At 43.7% G+C, this 17215-nt stretch overlaps 1 protein-coding gene across 4 annotated transcripts in view; it reads right to left on the minus strand.

Annotated features, from left to right (window-relative positions):
- Positions 1 to 17215, minus strand: part of CAMK2B (calcium/calmodulin dependent protein kinase II beta) — a 231134-nt gene that overhangs the window by 12962 nt on the left and 200957 nt on the right. Inside the window, exons 17-23 of one of the 4 annotated variants that reach the window (XM_084803858.1) lie at positions 13887 to 13935; positions 10145 to 10264; positions 8966 to 9094; positions 7704 to 7832; positions 6973 to 7101; positions 4876 to 5004; positions 3137 to 3265 (exon numbers count right to left, since the gene is read on the minus strand). In XM_084803858.1, coding sequence (XP_084659984.1) covers positions 3137 to 3265; positions 4876 to 5004; positions 6973 to 7101; positions 7704 to 7832; positions 8966 to 9094; positions 10145 to 10264; positions 13887 to 13935 — 814 coding nt within the window. The remainder of the gene's footprint in view (positions 1 to 3136; positions 3266 to 4875; positions 5005 to 6972; positions 7102 to 7703; positions 7833 to 8965; positions 9095 to 10144; positions 10265 to 13886; positions 13936 to 17215) is intronic. The other 3 variants (XM_084803855.1, XM_084803856.1, XM_084803857.1) reach the window with 3 other exon arrangements.

A 17215-nucleotide genomic window follows, 5' to 3' on the forward strand; every position in this document is an offset into this window, starting at 1 on the left:
CGGTTGCATTTACCATTTTTAAAAATGCAGGAGATCCAGTCATGAAGCTCCCGTCATCTCTCCTAGTTATGCCATCATAGGGGAAAGTTACTGATTCCAGGTTTTGCCCTCTCCCATTGTTTGCAAAAGAAGGGCTTTCAGCACAGCACTATTTATACAGTGCTTATATAGCTTTATGCATGACAGTTTACAAAGTAACTACGCTGTACAATTGTAAACGCTATGAGATGTCCCAGCCCCGGAAAAGTTCCGTAGATAACATACAAAACTGCAGAGAACTAATGGTGATGGAAATCATACAAATTTGGGGGGAAATTAGTGAACACACACAGCAAACCTGTACCCATTTTGTTCTAAGCGCAATGGGCTGCTTCCCTTTCAGTACCATTCAAGGGTGCATATATACCATCTTTCCCTCCATATTAATACCCCATCATATCCTGTCCACTTCTGTGCTCACATGCACTAATATGGATTAGAATGATCAATCCACACAGAAAAAGGTTGCAATTCTATGCATACTTGCCTGGGAGTAAGCTCCATTCAACACAATGGTACTTACTTCCAAATAAACATGCATAGGATTGCTCTGTGAGAAAGTGGGAGAAGCCTGCCCTTTAACCACCCTGATTACATAGATAAAAGCATAGTTAATGCATGTAATGCAATTTATGTGAACTTCCGTTTGCAGTAAGTTTTAGAGAAGCCAGTAATCGCTGAGAGTAGGCAACTACTGTGACTTTATCCTGTTGCATTTTTTCTCCTTGAGGAGAAATTGTTCTCCCAGGGGAAAAAAAACAAATGCCTTTCCTTTAACCTTCTAGCCAACGCCAGTTCTTACCTGTGAGCTTGCCAGTCATGCCTGCTTCCACTTTGCATTGAGAGTTCTTCCTATGCCCTGCTCTACCACTATTTCTCTGGCATCTCAGCTCATGTTTGCCAGTGTCTCCCTTCAGCTGCAAATGTGCCAAGCTGTTATCCATCCCTGTAAATGAACACTGCTGCCAGGGCCTCCCAGTTTTTTCAGCAGAGGAAAGATAGCTCAGGGCAGAGAGAGAGAGAGAGAGAGAGAAACACTGTGACCTTGTGACCCACTATCCCGTGGGGAAAAGAAACTTATTTTCCATTTCCCCTGCAGTTGCTACTAGGTGCAGTGAAGAAGCTGAGCACTTTCAGAGCCTGATGCAACAAAAACAGCCCTTCTAATTTCAGCCCTTTGTTGTTCAGTCGTTCAGTCGTGTCCGACTCTTCGTGACCCCATGGACCATAGCACGCCAGGCCTTCCTGTCCTGCGCTCTCTCCCGGAGAGAGAGTGTCCATCATGCCCAGTATTATCTACTCTGACTGGTAGCAGCTCTCCAGGGTCTCGGGCATAGAAGAGTCTTTCCCATCACAAGCTACCTGATCCTTTCAGCTGGAGATGTCAGGGATTGAACCTGGGAACTTCTGCACACAAAGCGTATGCTTTATCACTGAGTTATAATTGTGCCTAATTCATGTTGTTGTTGTTCAGTCGTTCAGTTGTGTCCGACTCTTCGTGACCCCATGGACCATAGCTCGCCAGGCCTTCCTGTCCTGCGTTCTCTCCCGGAGCGTGCTCAAGTCCATATTCATTGCATCGGTGATGCTATCTAGCCATCTCATCCTCTGCCGTCCCCTTCTCCTTTTGCCTTCAATCTTTCCCAGCATCAGGGTCTTTTCCAGAGAGTTTTCTCTTCGCATTAGGTGGCCAAAATATTTGAGCTTCAGCTTCAGTATCTGTCCTTCCAATGAGCACTCAGGGTTGATTTCCTTTAGGATGGACTGATTTGACCTCCTTGCAGTCCAGGGGACTCGTAAGAGTCTTCTCCAGCACCACAGTTCGAAAGCATCAATTCTTCGGTGCTCAGCCTTCCTTAGAGTCCAGCTCTCACAGCCATACATTACTACTGGGAAAACCATAGCTTTGATTAGACGGACCTTTGTCCGTCTAATGATGTCTCTGCTTCTTACTATGCTGTCTAGGTTTGCCATAGCTTTCCTCCCAAGGAGCAAGCGTCTTTTAATTTCATGGCTACAGTCACCGTCTGCGGTGATCTTGGAGCCCAAGAAAGTAAAATCTGTCACTGCTTCTATTTCTTCCCCTTCTATATGCCAGGAAGTGATAGGGCCAGATGCCATGATCTTAGTTTTTTTAATGTTGAGTTTCAAACCAGCTTTTGCACTCTCCTCTTTCACCCTCAACAAGAGGCTCTTTAGATCCTCTTCGCTTTCTGCCATTAGGGTGGTATCATCTGCATATTGGAGGTTGTTGATAATTCTCCCAGCAATCTTAATTCCGACCTGTGATTCATCCAACCCGGCATTTCTCATGATGTACTCTGCATATAAGTTAAATAAGCAGGGTGACAATATGCAGCCTTGTCGTACTCCTTTCCCAATTTTGAACCACTCGGTTGTTCCATGTCTGGTTTTTACTGTTGCTTCTTGACCCTCGTACAGGTTTCTCAGGAGACAGGTAAGGTGGTCTGGTACTCCCATCACTTTAAGAATTTGCCACAGTTTGTTGTGATCCGCACAATCAAAGGCTTTAGCGTAGTCAATGAAGCAGAAATAGACGTTTTTCTGGAATTCTCTTGCTTTCTCCATGATCCAGCGAATGTTGGCGATTTGATCTCTAGTTCCTCTGCCTCTTCGAAACCCAGCTTGTATTTCCGGTAGTTCTCAGTTCGCATACTGCTGAAGCCTAGCTTATAGGATTTTGAGCATCACCTTGCTGGCATGTGAAATGAGCGCAATTGTGCGGTAGTTTAATTTCAGCCCTATATTTATTTAAATACAGAGCAAGAGCATCATGCATCAGTACCTGCAATGTTTGGGCCCTTGACACAAACACAACGCTTCTCTCTCACCAAGGGAACTTTTGCATTAGGCAAACCATCTACGGTGCGACCTAGATTGTGTCATGCATGTAATGCACTCCTGCTGTTAGTCTGCATTTATATCAGCCTGGTGAGGCTACAATGTTTGCATGTGAAACTATGCAGGAACACCATTAGGCTGTTATTTCACATCTACAGTGTAGTAAAGGGAATAGAACTGACTGAACAGATCAAGCAGAACTCAGCTGCAGGCCAAGAGAGGCTGTGCTACTTACGATCTGAAGGCAGAGGGTTTGTGATGAGTGGAAGTGGGAAAAGCTGGGTGACAGCAGGCTGTGGCCCCTCAGCTTCTGGGGCTCCAGAGCCCCGTTTCACCATGCTTAGGACATCAGACAACTTGGAGGCTGGCATGAGACAGGTGGAAGAAGGCATGGAGAGAATAATAATAAAATAAACAAACAAAAATGAATGGAGTGTGGGGAGGGCTGGAAATACGAGAAAGGGAACGGATCAAGGAGGGGGACCAAGAAAGGCTTCAAAGTGAACCATGTCTTTGACTATCTAACCAACAAAGAGGGTGACAACACTTTAGAGACTAACTGATCAATTGTGGCAGAAGAACGAAACAAGAGGCAGGGTCTCAAACTGGTGCTTGAAAGTAGTCCTTTATTTTGTGAAGAACACCCAACATGAGTTGACCAAACGTCTTTCTTGGAGGCAAAGGTGTGTCTTATTGGTCTGGTTCACATATAATGCTAATCCATCGTTTATTCAGCCTTTGTTGTCCTACCCAGGGTTTGTCTGGGAGATGATTGAACAAACCATGGTTTGTTTTCTCAATCCTTGGGTCGTTTCCATTCTCCTTTGCCCACTCCCTCCCTGTATCCCAAATGCCTTTGTAGTGCTGTAGTACTGTTGGTTTTTTTACCATTCTTGTCTGCCGCCTGTTCAGTCTGGCAAAACAACCCTTGAATAACCCATGGTTCTGGGCTTGCACATAACAACAAGCAACGGTTTAAACAACCCAGAGTTTACAACCCATCAATAAACCATGGGTTCTCTTTCTGGCTTGTTCATGGTTAACAAACCATGGCTTGTTAGCATGGCTGCGTTCACATAACACAATAACCTAGAATTCAACAATCCATACCATGGGTTAGCATGGTGTGTGAACCAGGCCATGCTGTATTATACCAGAAAAAAGACCACCTTTAGTTGACATAATGACCTGGTTGGCACGTAATTACAACCCACTGATTTAAAAACCAATGGGTTGTCGTGCATGACCAGGAGAGAGCAGGTGTGCTTCCTGCAGCACACCCGCCTCTTCCACTTTTACTCCACAACCATGGGCTCCCTCATAGGTTGTGGAGCATGACATGTGAACCTGGACTGCTGGATTGTTTAGGGCCTTTTTAAACCTATGGGACGTTGTTACGTGCAAACAGCCCTGCAGTGTACAGTCTTGACAAAATAAATTGTTACTTTTGAGCACCATCTTGAGGCCTGCCTCTTCCTTTGTCCCTTCTTGTTCTTGTCCTCCTTTTTCACTCCTGATTTATTGTGGTGTTAGCTTTTGCAGGTATAGCCTACTTCATTAGATGCTGCGTATTCTTAGAAAAGTTCCCTAAATAAGTCCCCATGAGAAAAGTTCTGCTTTATTTCTCTGGGAACACTTCAATCTCAATAAATCCGTTCTCCCCCCGCTCCCCATTTTTTAGTTCCCTGCAAACTTTTTCTAAGGCATTCTGATCATGTTAAAAGTCCCCACACACTTAGGGGGCACCCACAGCATTCAGCTGGAATAGGTTCACACAAGGTTATGATGAAAACAAAATGCTACAGGAAAGGACCTCTGTAGGTTTTGAGCCACATCAGTTACAGAGAAGATTATCTTTCAAAACAAGGACAGTGGAGCATCAGCTGCCACACTAGACTGCTAGAACATTCCTGAAGGGCTCACGCCAGTCTGGAGACCCCAAAGAAGAAATCCCAGTGACACCCCACTACTTACACTGGGGAGGAAGAGGGTTGGCAACAACGGAAGGTGGGCATGGAAGGGTGATGGAGGGCTTTGGCTCTTCACTTTCTGGAGGCCCAGAGCCCTTTTTCACCATGCCTAATACATCACAGAGTTTGGCAGCTGTGATGGGTCATATGAGAGAAGGGAGGGAAAGATGAGAAAACAAGCAAAACAGCAAAAAGCAGAGAGGAAATGAAGGGGAGAGGACTCAGAAAAGATGATAAAAGATTCAGTTTGGGGGGGGGATGGGGCAAGCATTGGGGTCACTTTAGATATGATAACACCATTTCATAGATGAAGAGAGCAATCCTATGCATGTTTAGACAGAAAAAGTCCTACAACGCCCAGCATTCCCCAACCAGCACTGCTGGCTGGGGGATGCTGGGAGTTGTAGGACTTTTTTTTCTCTTTAAACATGCATAGGATTGCATCCTAAGGGTGCTTCGAAATGAGGCTTTTATCTTGTTATCTCCATGTCTCATTCATGGAATTTTACAGGGGGGTCTAGACATCATTGACTTCCATTTGTAGCCCTCCCATGTTTTCCTACCACTTCTGTGTTTTTCCTACCATGGAAAATCCATTAAGGATAAAAAAAAAAGATAAAATTGTTGCACAGTGCCTTCCGATTGCTAGCGCTAGGAGCCTTCCATCTGGAAATACCCCAAGAATAGCACAACCAATACTTTTCCTAGAACTATTTAAAGCAAAAACATTTCAGTTTTAAAGTTTAGTACAGATGAGAGAGTGTGGGGGACTGACACGTGTGTGTGGGGGTGTCTATATGTACTGCCCCACCCCCAATATCCCAGTCCTTGCCATTCCACCATGATTGTCCCAGGCTGATTAGGTAGGTCTGAAGTGGGATCCTAAGGGATTTTTCTTCCTCTCTCATAATACTAGAACCTGGGTAGTGGGAGATTCAGGACAAAGGGAGGTATATCTTCAAACAGCATATAGTTAAACGAAGGAATTCATTACCACAAGATATATGACGGCCACTAACTTGGATGGCCTTAAAAGGGGATTAGACCAATTCATGGATGATAAGGCCACTAGTCATGATGGCTCCAGTCTCAGAGGCAATATATGTTTGCATGCCAGTTGCTGGGAAACATAAGCAGGAGAGTGCTATTGTGTTCATGTCCTGCTTGTGAGCTTCCCATAGGCATCTGGTTGGCCACTCTGCAAAGAGAATGTGGACTAGATAAGACTTTGGTCTGATCCAGCATCGTTCTTCTTATGTCTTTATGCTGATACCCTTCAGATCAATCCCAAATAACAGGTGAAGGTTGCTGGGGGGCGGGGAAGCTGGTGGTGACAGGTGTGCTGGGGTCAGGTGTGGCATGCATGGCTCTGCTCCTCCTCGTGTTATTCACCCATGCTTTGAAAGAATACCTGACTGTGGCTATGTGTAATATAGGCTTAGTCTAGTCAATCAGCCCATCACATGGTAAAACTAATAATGGACTAGTCTGGACTACAATTGGGAGGTGGGAAGAGGGGAATCGGATAAACAAATGTTCCCCCATATGAACACCCCCCCATCACTTCTTGCAGGAGAAAGGTTCTTCCCTAGCCTTACATGCTAGTTTTCTATGTACAGGGCTTTTTTCACCAAGGAGCATGCAAACAGGTTGAAGTGGTGCAGTCCTGGGATGGTTTTGTCTAGATCAGACTTTATAATAAGGTCTGAACTAATTTATAATAAAGCTTATTTTTTTCCCCTTAAGAGTGGGACATGGATGAGTTACATTCAGTAACAAAAGATGAAAGATTCAATATATTGAGGATCAAATGTCCATCTGAAGTTTCTCTTGAGTAAGCAAGAAGGTGTTGTTAAATCACTCTAGGGTTCCCTGTCTGGGTATGCAAGAATAATTTATTCCAGATAACAAACATTCTTAATTTGTCATTGTGCAACTAAGCCTTATACCACATCACTAAGGGAAACTGCACCTATTTAAGTGCAAGGCTTTTCTTAAAAAGATAGAGAGAAGGAGGGGGGGGGGGAGGTGAAAAAACTGGAAGGATTCTGCAGAATGTTTGTGTTAAGCCAGGTACATGCAGGCGATACCTGCTACTTACACTGGAAAGGAAGAGGATTTGCAACACTTGAGGATGGGCTGGGCAGGGTGATGGGAGGCTTTGGCTCTTCAGCATCTGGGGGCCCAGAGCCCCTTTTCACCATGCCTAATACATCAGACAGTTTGGCAGCTGGGATGAGACGAGGGAGAGAAAGATGAGAAAACAAACAAAACAGAAAAAAAACAACAGAGAAGGGAAACAAATACACAATAAAGAACTAGGAGGAGAGGTCAGAGAGAAAGGAAACTACTCAAGGAAAGAAACATTTCATATAGTGAGGGATGTGGCTTAGCCGCTTAATTTGTTTACATGTTCAAGGAGTTATTCAGAGGATAAAATGCAGGGAAACATCCCTGGTTAATTAGGGGCTCTTGGTTCTTCTTTTTGTTTTCATCTTTGGATAAATGGTCATGTAAACAATTGCATTTATTGCTTTTGCAGGAATGGGTGGAGTTCAGAATTCTTTGGGAGTAAATAGTTTGCCCTGAGAATGACATGGGTTAGAGAGCAAAAATGTGTGAGCAGAATCCTTTGAGCATGTGTAAATAAGGTTGTTTATGCAGGATCAAACCTGATACAACCTCTTAAAACTACCATTCCCTTTTGTGATTGAATACAGAGCTTCAAGAGGTCCTCTTTAGCACCGAATAAGGGCAAAGACACTGGAGAAGCTACAAAGACTCCTCAACAGCCATTCTGTTCAGCAGTCCCTGGTGTCGCATGCTACTTACACTGGAGAGGAAGAGGATTTGCAACGACAGGAGGTGGAAAGGGCAAAGTGATGGAAGGCTTTGGCTCTTCTGCTCCTGGGGGCCCAGAGCCTCGTTTCACCATGCCTAATACATCAGAGAGTTTGGCAGCTGGGGCGGGACAGATGGGAGCAGAGAGGGCAAGAAAGGGAAAGAAAACAAATTTTAAAACGCAGGGTGGAAAAGAAAAATATTAGGAAGTTATGCTAGATTAGAGAATGGAATCAGGACAAGACAACATATATGGACAGCTTTGGGATCTCTTCTAATATTATACACATATTCCTAGCTTAAATATAGTCTGCCTAATATTCTCCTAGAACCATTTTTTTTTGTGGGAGCAAAGAACTTTATTAATTCTTTTAAAAAAGAAATTCTTCCGATGTTTTATTCCCAGCCCATAAGAGCCTTCTCCCTGGCCCTCCCTGGTTTACACCACTGCTGTATGAAGACTCTCTGGCATGTATGAATGATTCACCTCATTCTATGAAAAATTCTTAGCAAAACAGAGCAGTTCATACGTCAGGCATTGCCTTATTCCTTCTCTGCTCTGTCTACATGGTAACAATTGTTTTTAATCGTTTGCAGAGTAATTTGCTGCATGAAGTGTTGCTTTTATGCAGGTTTAGAAAAAGAAAACGCTATTAACGTTGCAGGTCTTTTGATTTAATATAATTCAATCTACTCTTTTAAGGGCGTTCTCCCCATCCTTTCTAGTAAACACCCTACCGAAGAAAGATTTTTTTTTGTTTTCAGCAAAGGTGACTGGAATCAGGGCCAGTGTCAAGGGTAGGCATGGTTGGGCACTTGCTGAGGATCCACACCCCATCAGGGGCACACTGGCAAGAGCCCCTTGGAGTTGCTCTTCCTCTCCACTGCTTGTTCACCTGCCTCTTGCTCTGGCCCAGATAACAGTGGTGGTGAGAAGGAGGAGTGGTAGATGCCACAGCCTACCTGCTCGTTGGCTCTCTGCCTGTCAAGCAAGCAAGCGAGAAAGAGGAGAAGGAGCAACAGCAGCTCATAACAATGGCATGGGAAGGCAGAGTCACTGAGGGAAGATGCCCACTGAGGGAATCTTGCCCAAGGGCCCTCAAAAACCTGGAGCCAGCACTGACTGGAACAGTGCAAGATCAATGTAAAAAGCTATAACGAAGGCCTTCTAGAGGGACTATGGAGTCCCTCCAGGATTTTGAGTGAAATTAACCATCCAGTGCTGCAAACCCTGGTAACCATCCACTACTTACGCTGGGGAGGTGGAGGGTTTGCAACAGCTGGAGATGTGCAGGGTGGAGAGCCTGAAGTCGCTGGCTCTTCAGCTTCTGGGGGCCCTGATCCCCTTTTCACCATGCCTAATACATCAGACAGCTTGGTGGCTGGGACAGGACAGATGAGAAGAGGCAGGGAGGGGAGAAAGAAGAGAAAGCAAATACAATGGAAAAGTAACTGGGGAATTAAGAAAGCTGAAAAGATGGGTTAGGAAACAGGAACAATAGATGAAAAGTGTCCTTTAAGCCCCACCTAATCCCCTTGCCCCGCCATGAACCAAAGCACAAACTGTGTTCTTATCTATACATTCATGGCTACTAAAGCCAGATACACACTAATGGCTGGATCTAAATTAAGCTAGTTGAACTTAGGTCACATTGAAATCAGTGGTTCAAGATAGGTGGAACTTAGGTCAATGGAACTAACTTAGTCTTGATCCAACCCTAATATTTATTCATGCAGTCAGGCTGTTCTGTATTTCTGTAATAGTTCATCAGAACATGACTCAGTTCAGATGTAACAGGAAACCATGGTTTCCCACTATGTGGTTGAATCTACGTAAGCCTCAGGCTCATGTGCTCTCCCATCTAATTCACATGCCAGGGGAGGGGATTAAAAGCTTCTGCTTTCTGTTTTAAACTAACTACAGTATTCCATGATGTCTGAACTCAGGAAACTGGGGTTTCTAAACTATGATTTGAGAACAAGCCAGGTTCTGTAAGCATGGAAAGCCTCACTGGCTTGTTCTGAAATCATAGTTTAAACCAAGGATGGGCAAATTGTGGCCCTCCAGATGTTTTGGCTCACAACTCCCATCAGACCTAGCCTGCAGAGTCAATGGAAAGGGATTCATAGGAGTTGTAGGCTAAAACATCTGGAGGGCCACAGATTGCCCACCCTTGGCTTAAACAAACCACTTGCCTGAGTTCAGATGTCATCGGGAACTGTGGTTAGTTTAAAATCCAAAGTGGATGCTTTCAGTCTCCCAAAGTGGATGCTTTCCACCCCCTCCTCTTTCAAAAGAAGAGGGGGAGTGAACATATGTGAGGCTTGTCCATCCTGTTACATCTGAACTAGGCCCACAGCTTGGGACATTTATTGTCAGGTATGAATAAGTGAAAGGTGGAAGTGAGGAATGCAGGGACCTTGTGACTTACAAGCAGAAGTGACAGCAGCAGCAGCTGATGGCATCAGAGAAGTCTGCAGCCTGGGAGGAAGTTCGGGGGCAGTTCCTGGATCCACCTGGCTTTTTAAAAGCTCATTATCAGTGGTCTTAACTGGGGAGAATGGTTGAGAGATGAAAAAGAAAAGGAAAAAAACACCATAAAGAGAGAAAGAAAATGTTCTAAAGAAAGTGACAGCTTTGGTCGAAGAAAAGAGGAGACAGAGGATGGGAAAGAAGAATATACATTAATGGGGAAAGAAAAGAAAGATGGAGAAATGGAACCAAGAAGAGGAGAAAATATACAGAGGAGGTACAGGTAACATCTAACTAGGGGACTTGACTGGGAATAACAAATCATAGCATTTGTATGTTTTTCCTATGAGCTCAAAGCAATTTCCATACCATTATTCTAACATTTTTAGCTCTGTGTTATTATCCTCATATTACAGATGAGAAGGGAAATATTGAGGCTAAGAGACAGCATCTGGCTTAAGGCCACTGAATGAGTTAGCCACCGAGCAGAGATTATAACCAATGAGACCAGACCCATAGCTCATGCTCTTAATCATTATGGTACAGTAGCACTGGCACCTGTGATTTCACTGCCTTCCTGCTAGGCTGCAGAGTGGCTCTACTGTATGTTTTGGGAGCTTCAGAATAGGAAGAGGAGAAGGAGTAACTACACGCCAACACTTCAAAGTTCTGAAGTTATAAAACATAAATTTAACAACAACGCCACAGACCTACTTCTACCGCCATGCTTACACAGTAACTTAATCAGACTAAATTCTAATATAAGTAACATATCATTTCCTAAAAGAATTAATTAACTAAATATTGGAATGCTTTTGTTATTTCTAACCTTCCTTTCCCTTGAAAGGCCAGGGTGATGTGGCAGTCCTGTGTCCCTCTCTCCCTCCCTTGTAGTCAACTGACATATCCTTCACAGCTGAACCTGCTTCTTCTCTCTTTTCCCAGTTTTTTGTTAGCTTTTCACCCTTTACTCTTTTTTTCTTTTCCAATCCTGTTTTTTTTCCCAACTTACCCCAAAAGACTCCCCTCCCTCCACCCAGCTTGGCCTGCAGTTTTGGCCTGGGCCAAAGTTCAGTCTTCAGGGCATTATATCTTCATTATAGATGCTCACAGGACACAACTGTTGCAGGATTGTGCCAATCCTGCAACATCCTTGCAGCCTGGGCAGGTTTAGGCTGTAGTGAATACTAGTTTGCAAGGCTGCTTGCATCTCGCTCTTTCTGGAACTACCAGACCTGCTCCCAACAAGGAGGCAACATGAGCCTCAAGTCAATATTCTAGAAAACACAAGACCAGTCTGGACTACTCACAGATATCTTTATCCGGAGAAAGAGCTGCAGCGTATTACAAAAACCCTGTGCTGAATTAATTTAAGAAATTAGGCCCAACCAGTCAAGAGAAAATATTCCCCTCTCCTCTGGCACTACCAGGAATGTTTTCCAAGACCCAGGCACTGTAACAACTTCAAGAGGATAGACTTATAAACAAAAATGTGATTTAGGTGCAAAGAAAAAAGGGCACACACAAGATACAATTCCTAAGCACAGTTGCCTGGGACTTATTTCTGAGTAGACATCCATAAGATTGCACTGACAGGACACCTCCCGTCCTCCCCAAATCATAGAATCCTGAACACAAAGGGAACACATCCAACCTTTCTTTTGCTTCCAAAGCAGGAACAGGAAACACTTACATTTGTTCTCTTTTCAATACTCTGAAACCCCATTGGAGAGAAACTATCAACATCTGCATTTCCTCTGCCTGCGAGGGCCAGACTTATACATTCTGCTGCCCCAAGCAATTGCACTACATAATCTGAAAGGGGTGTCTCAGCATCTTTTAAAGCACTGATCTTCAACACGTGGGCCAGGACCTAGAAACTGGCTGTGTTTCACCTTTAGGGTGATGACACCAGAGGCACCACTATCCTTTCATTTCTGGTGGTGGGCGGTGGGGTGGGGTGGGGGTTCAATTTCTTTATAAAGAGAGAGACTCAGAGAAAGAGAGAAGTGTGACCACATGCAAAGGAAGACAGCGTTCCTTTATTTTTAACAGTTAATAAACAGTTGAAGATATATTTTAGATGGGAGTATTGCTTTTTCAATGGAAGCTAACCCACAAAAATCCCCTCTTCTATACAACTAACAACAATACAGGATCCCTGCCCTCCTTTACCTCTGGTCACCCCAAGACAAAAAATGAGCATAGGTGGTAAAAATGGATGTGGGTTACATATTGCTGCAGTTTGGGATTAAAGGTTGTTCCTGTATCTGAAAAAGATGAAGACTACTGGCCTACAGTGCTGCAAGGCATCTTGGGACATACCTCTCTGATTGTACACTGCTTCAGTGGCACTCCTAAAGAGACTGTCATCTCAAGAACTGCTTAGCCTGCTTGTACAGTAGGGGCTGGTTCTGTCTACTCTGAATCATTGAAATACAAGCCCAAGCCTGCACACTGCCCCTCATCCATAATTTCTGAACCGCAACAGGCATTGTCTAATTTCAGATTTATTATACAACGTGAAGGACAAAAACATGGCTAATTTAAAACAACAACTGAGATTTGCAGTTCGCTGCAAGGAATAGCACTGTGGGCCAAACTAAATGTTCGGCTAATCCTGCATAGTGGAGCTATGCATGTTCATTTTCCTTACTCTCTTGTAAGCCCACACTGCTCCAATTTGGATCGGGAGCATGACACTCTAGAAGGGGGTGATAAGCCTCCCCTCGCCTATTTCTTCCCTGAAATTCCATCTCTCCTGAGGTGCGTGGTATAAAAAAGAGAAAAAGTTTCCATTGACTCCGTTGGAGACTTCTTCTCCCTCCTCCCAATAGTGGTGGTGGTAGGGGGAATTTCAGGTAAAATGGGAGGGGGGAAGGTTTAATACCTCCCTCAGTGCCATGGTCCCAATCTGAATTGGGCCCACATGTACTTACACAGGACTAAGCAAAATACAGCTACACCATGTGTGATTAGAAGAATGTTTAGTTTACCTTTCAATTCCCTTCCAAGGCTTATAGCAAAACAAACAAAAACTTGAGAAGGTTCAATGTACCATAAAGGCTTAAAATTAGAGCCGCGATCCGTAATTAATTACTTAGGGGACATGTAAAAAACAAAACAAAACTTGAATATTTTTAATGCAAGTTTCTATAAGCCATTTTACTATAAGCCCCCCACCCCTCATGTCCATACAGGAATGGACAGATCAGTCTATTCCTGGTCCACAACAGTTTTGTATCTGTTCATTCATATGTTTATTCCTTTCCATTTCCATATTATGCTGCGAATTTAAGGCAAAGGAATCCACACGAAAACTCATATTTAAATATGCATTTCTTAAGACATCTTCTCACAAAATATACGTATTTTATGCATGCACCAGCATGTTCACAGTAAGCAAAGGTTTGCCAGAATTTGGCTCACTGAGATGTGCGAATACAGCCACTGTAAGCGGCTACATATGGCCCTGAAGTCCATGGAATCCTTTCTCCAGTTATCCCCAATTTGTTCTCTTCTTTTGCCATTCTCCCCAGCAGGTCCTGACTCTCCCTTCCCAACCCTGCACTCACCCATTTCTCCCATGTGTTAATTTATACGGCTTCCATTTATAGTCAAAACATGCAAACGATCTGCTTTGCCAGCTTTATATCTCAAGAAACATGTTGGCTTTCTGGCAGACCCTTTAAATCTGTTACCTTTCGTGTCCTCATCCTCTATGGTGGTGTTTGTGCTGTCAGATGATTCCTGTGGAAACATACAGGAGTAGAACAAGGGGAAAACAAAACGTTAGTGGCTTTATCCAGAAATGAATGCCTGAAAAGAGGCTGGAGTTGCACAACTTTGACTTGCAGCCAAAGTAAGCATTTGGACGAATCAGAAGAGGGAACACAAGAGGGCTCAAAAGACCCTTTCTCATAAGACCAGCATCTAACAAAGAGGTCAGTATTAGGGCCACGCTCTCCTCTTTTTTCTGTCTCTAAGAGGGGTATCTCTCAAACAATTTTTTTACTGGGGAAAAAAAGGCTTAATGTAGACCTTCAGCATCACCACATCCCAGAGTTCTTCTGTCCTTCCAGATCCCAGGATTTTATATCTAGTTTTAAAACTAAATTTAAACTCTTTTGCCTTTTAAATGGATGCTTGAAAGTGTCCTCCAACAGAGCCTTAAATTGCGCTGGTTCACAAATTACACAGAAGGTAGAAAACAGAAGTGGGACTGGCTTGCCCTTTTGCGTTTCTTGCTTCTGAAAGTGAAAACCCTTAAATCTCACCTGTAGCCCCTGTGAAGGTCACAGATATTGCTACAAATTGGACCTGCAATTCCCAACATGAACAATGCATCAGAAACAGGAAAAGTGGACACACAATTGTCGTTTGCTTCTGTGTCTGTGAACTCTGGGTCGAAGTTTCTTAAGACCACATAACCCTTTATAGCTTATGAGACAGTCATGTTGTAGCTGAAGCAGATGCTGCCTCTCACTTGGGGATCTGCAGTAATATAAGCTGTCATCTTTATTTGCAGGTTTAAACAGCATGGCTCACAAGTGCAAGCAATTTCCTCACTGCTCAGAACTTATCACTAATGCTTCTCTTTCCCCCACCCCCAAAGAATGTAGAATTCAATTCTAGTGTCAGTAGGAGTGAACACACAGTAGTGATCAAAAAGAGGGTGACACCACCAGCCAAAGAGAAGCTTTAAGTAGCAATGAGTAGAGAACAGCTGTGGATAGAAAATCTAGTTCCTCAGTGTTGGTTCTGAGGTTTTGCTTTGGGGATTCTTCTCATTTGTGCTCCATGTAATTAGCATATAACATCTCAAGACCTCAGAAACTCCACTGAAATCTGCATTCAGAAGACTGTCAACAGCTTCATAAACAATATTTTATAAAGCCACCATAGACAAGTGTTGGGGTCAAGCTCTCCTCCTCTTGCCTCTCTTCTCCCTTTTCCGATCACACAAACTGGGGAACTCTGGCATGATGTCAGTTAACAAACCAAAAAACAATCCAGGAATGCTCAGTCCTGATGCTGATCCAGGTCTTCGAAAACCTTGGCCAGTGAGGTTTTTGGGAACACTGAGTGAATAATCTGTCTCCTCCCTTAAGGGAAAACATAATCAACTGCTCTTCACTAGAAGAATAAGCAACAGCAACATCTTGCCAGTAATGTAGAGCAGGGCTGGCCCAAGACATTTTCCTGCCCGAGGTGAAGAACAATAGCTCTTCCTCTCATTCTATGTTCAAAAGATGACCACATTGGCAGCCGAATCCTTCTTCAACACTGGTGATAGGACAGCATCCTCTATCTCACCTGAAGGCAGTAGGCTAGCTTAGGGAGAACATGGCAGGCTATGTGGCACACAGCTCTCTCCTCCAACACCTTTGCTGCTGTCTCTTAGCATCTGCCATCTGACGCAACCACCTCAATCTGGCTAATGGTAGGTAGGACTGGCCTTGATGCAGAGCAACTGCTTATATGGCTCTGTCCTTTAACCTCACCTAAGTAGTTGGGTCAGACATCATCTGGCAGTCATAAATCACAGCTGAAGGTAGATGAAGAGAGCATCTGGAGAGCCAAGACAGCACAACACCAGCCCTCTTACATCTTCATGCAGTGCTTAATTCACTTATGGAATTGACTGCCACCGGATGTGGTTACGGCCACTAGTGTTTTTAATAGGTGACAAATTCATGGAAGGTAAGTTTATCAGGGGCTATTAGTCATGGTGGCTATACAGAATTCTCCAGGTTCAGAGATGGTCTGCCTCAGAATATCACTTGCTGGGGAATACAACAGGACAGGGCTAGGGCTATTTTATGTCCTGCCTGTGTGCTTCCCACTGGCATCTGGTTGGCTACTGTGGGAAACAGGATGTCGGATGAGATGGACATTTGGTCTGGTGCAGCAGGCAGTTCTTATGTTCTCATGATCTTTCTGAATCGGTCTTCATGGAGAAACATTTAAGGTATTACCTGTGCTTTCTTCATAAGGGGAAACATCCACGGCAGAATTTGTGTGTGAGTATGTGTATGTTTAACTTTCTCCAGCCCACCAATTCTCCCTGCAGGTGCACCCTAGGAAGTTTTTTATTTCCTCCAACTGGGCTTTGGTACAAAGTTATGTACTTCTCCCTACTAATGCCGTTTCCACTCCCACACTCATGTTATATCAGCAAACATGGGCTTTGAATACTCAGTTGCCAAGACAACATATGCTTCCACCCTTAGCTCTGGCTATCATCATCCATACTTTGCGCGAATACTTTCCACCAAATCTCAATCTATTCATTAGATTGTAACACATTAAAACCCCTAAAAGCAAAAAAACAAAAAGACCTTCTATAACAAAACAAGAAGAGTTTGTTTTGTTATAGGCAAACAAAAGAATAAAGCAGCTCTTCTTTCTGAACTCCTTTCTTTTAAAATTGGTTTAGAATGATGGGGCAATAAGGAGGCAGGCATTCCCCCCCCCCCCCGCCCTCAATGTAATGTGAATCAGTTTGCATCCACTTCTGGGGGCAATCTATCTACCCAGATTTTTTTGCTGGTGGGAAAGGAAAATACGGTCTGCCTCAGAATCAATTCGCTTCCTGGAACCTCCCCCGCTTCCAGGTGCCTTGATTTTCCCCCACCCCATTCCACCCCCAAGTGTTTGACAATCACTGTATTATACAGATTTGAAATTTGTCTGCAACATGACACCCCCTGAAGTTTTGCATTTTATTTTTGTTAAAAATTAGGTTTAACTGGAGTGCCATCGATTTTATTTAATGTGTTTGGACAAGATAGATTCACGAAACCATTGCTCTGCTTGGGGGACAAGGAACGCACATTATAAAACCAAAATTATCTACTGAAAAAGATTCCAACTTCCAAATATGTCCTTTGAATCATACTAGATTATATGGGGTTTTTTATGTTACGCCTTATGTAGCCTTTATAGGAAAAAATATTCTGGGACTATATTCGTATTCATTGATTTCTCTTTAAAAAAAAATGATGTGGTACAGAACATGGAGAGGTAA

This window comes from Heloderma suspectum, chromosome 6 (assembly GCF_057233095.1).
Source record: "Heloderma suspectum isolate Gila_16-S chromosome 6, 16-S_ref, whole genome shotgun sequence".
Taxonomy (NCBI): Eukaryota; Metazoa; Chordata; class Lepidosauria; order Squamata; family Helodermatidae; genus Heloderma; species Heloderma suspectum.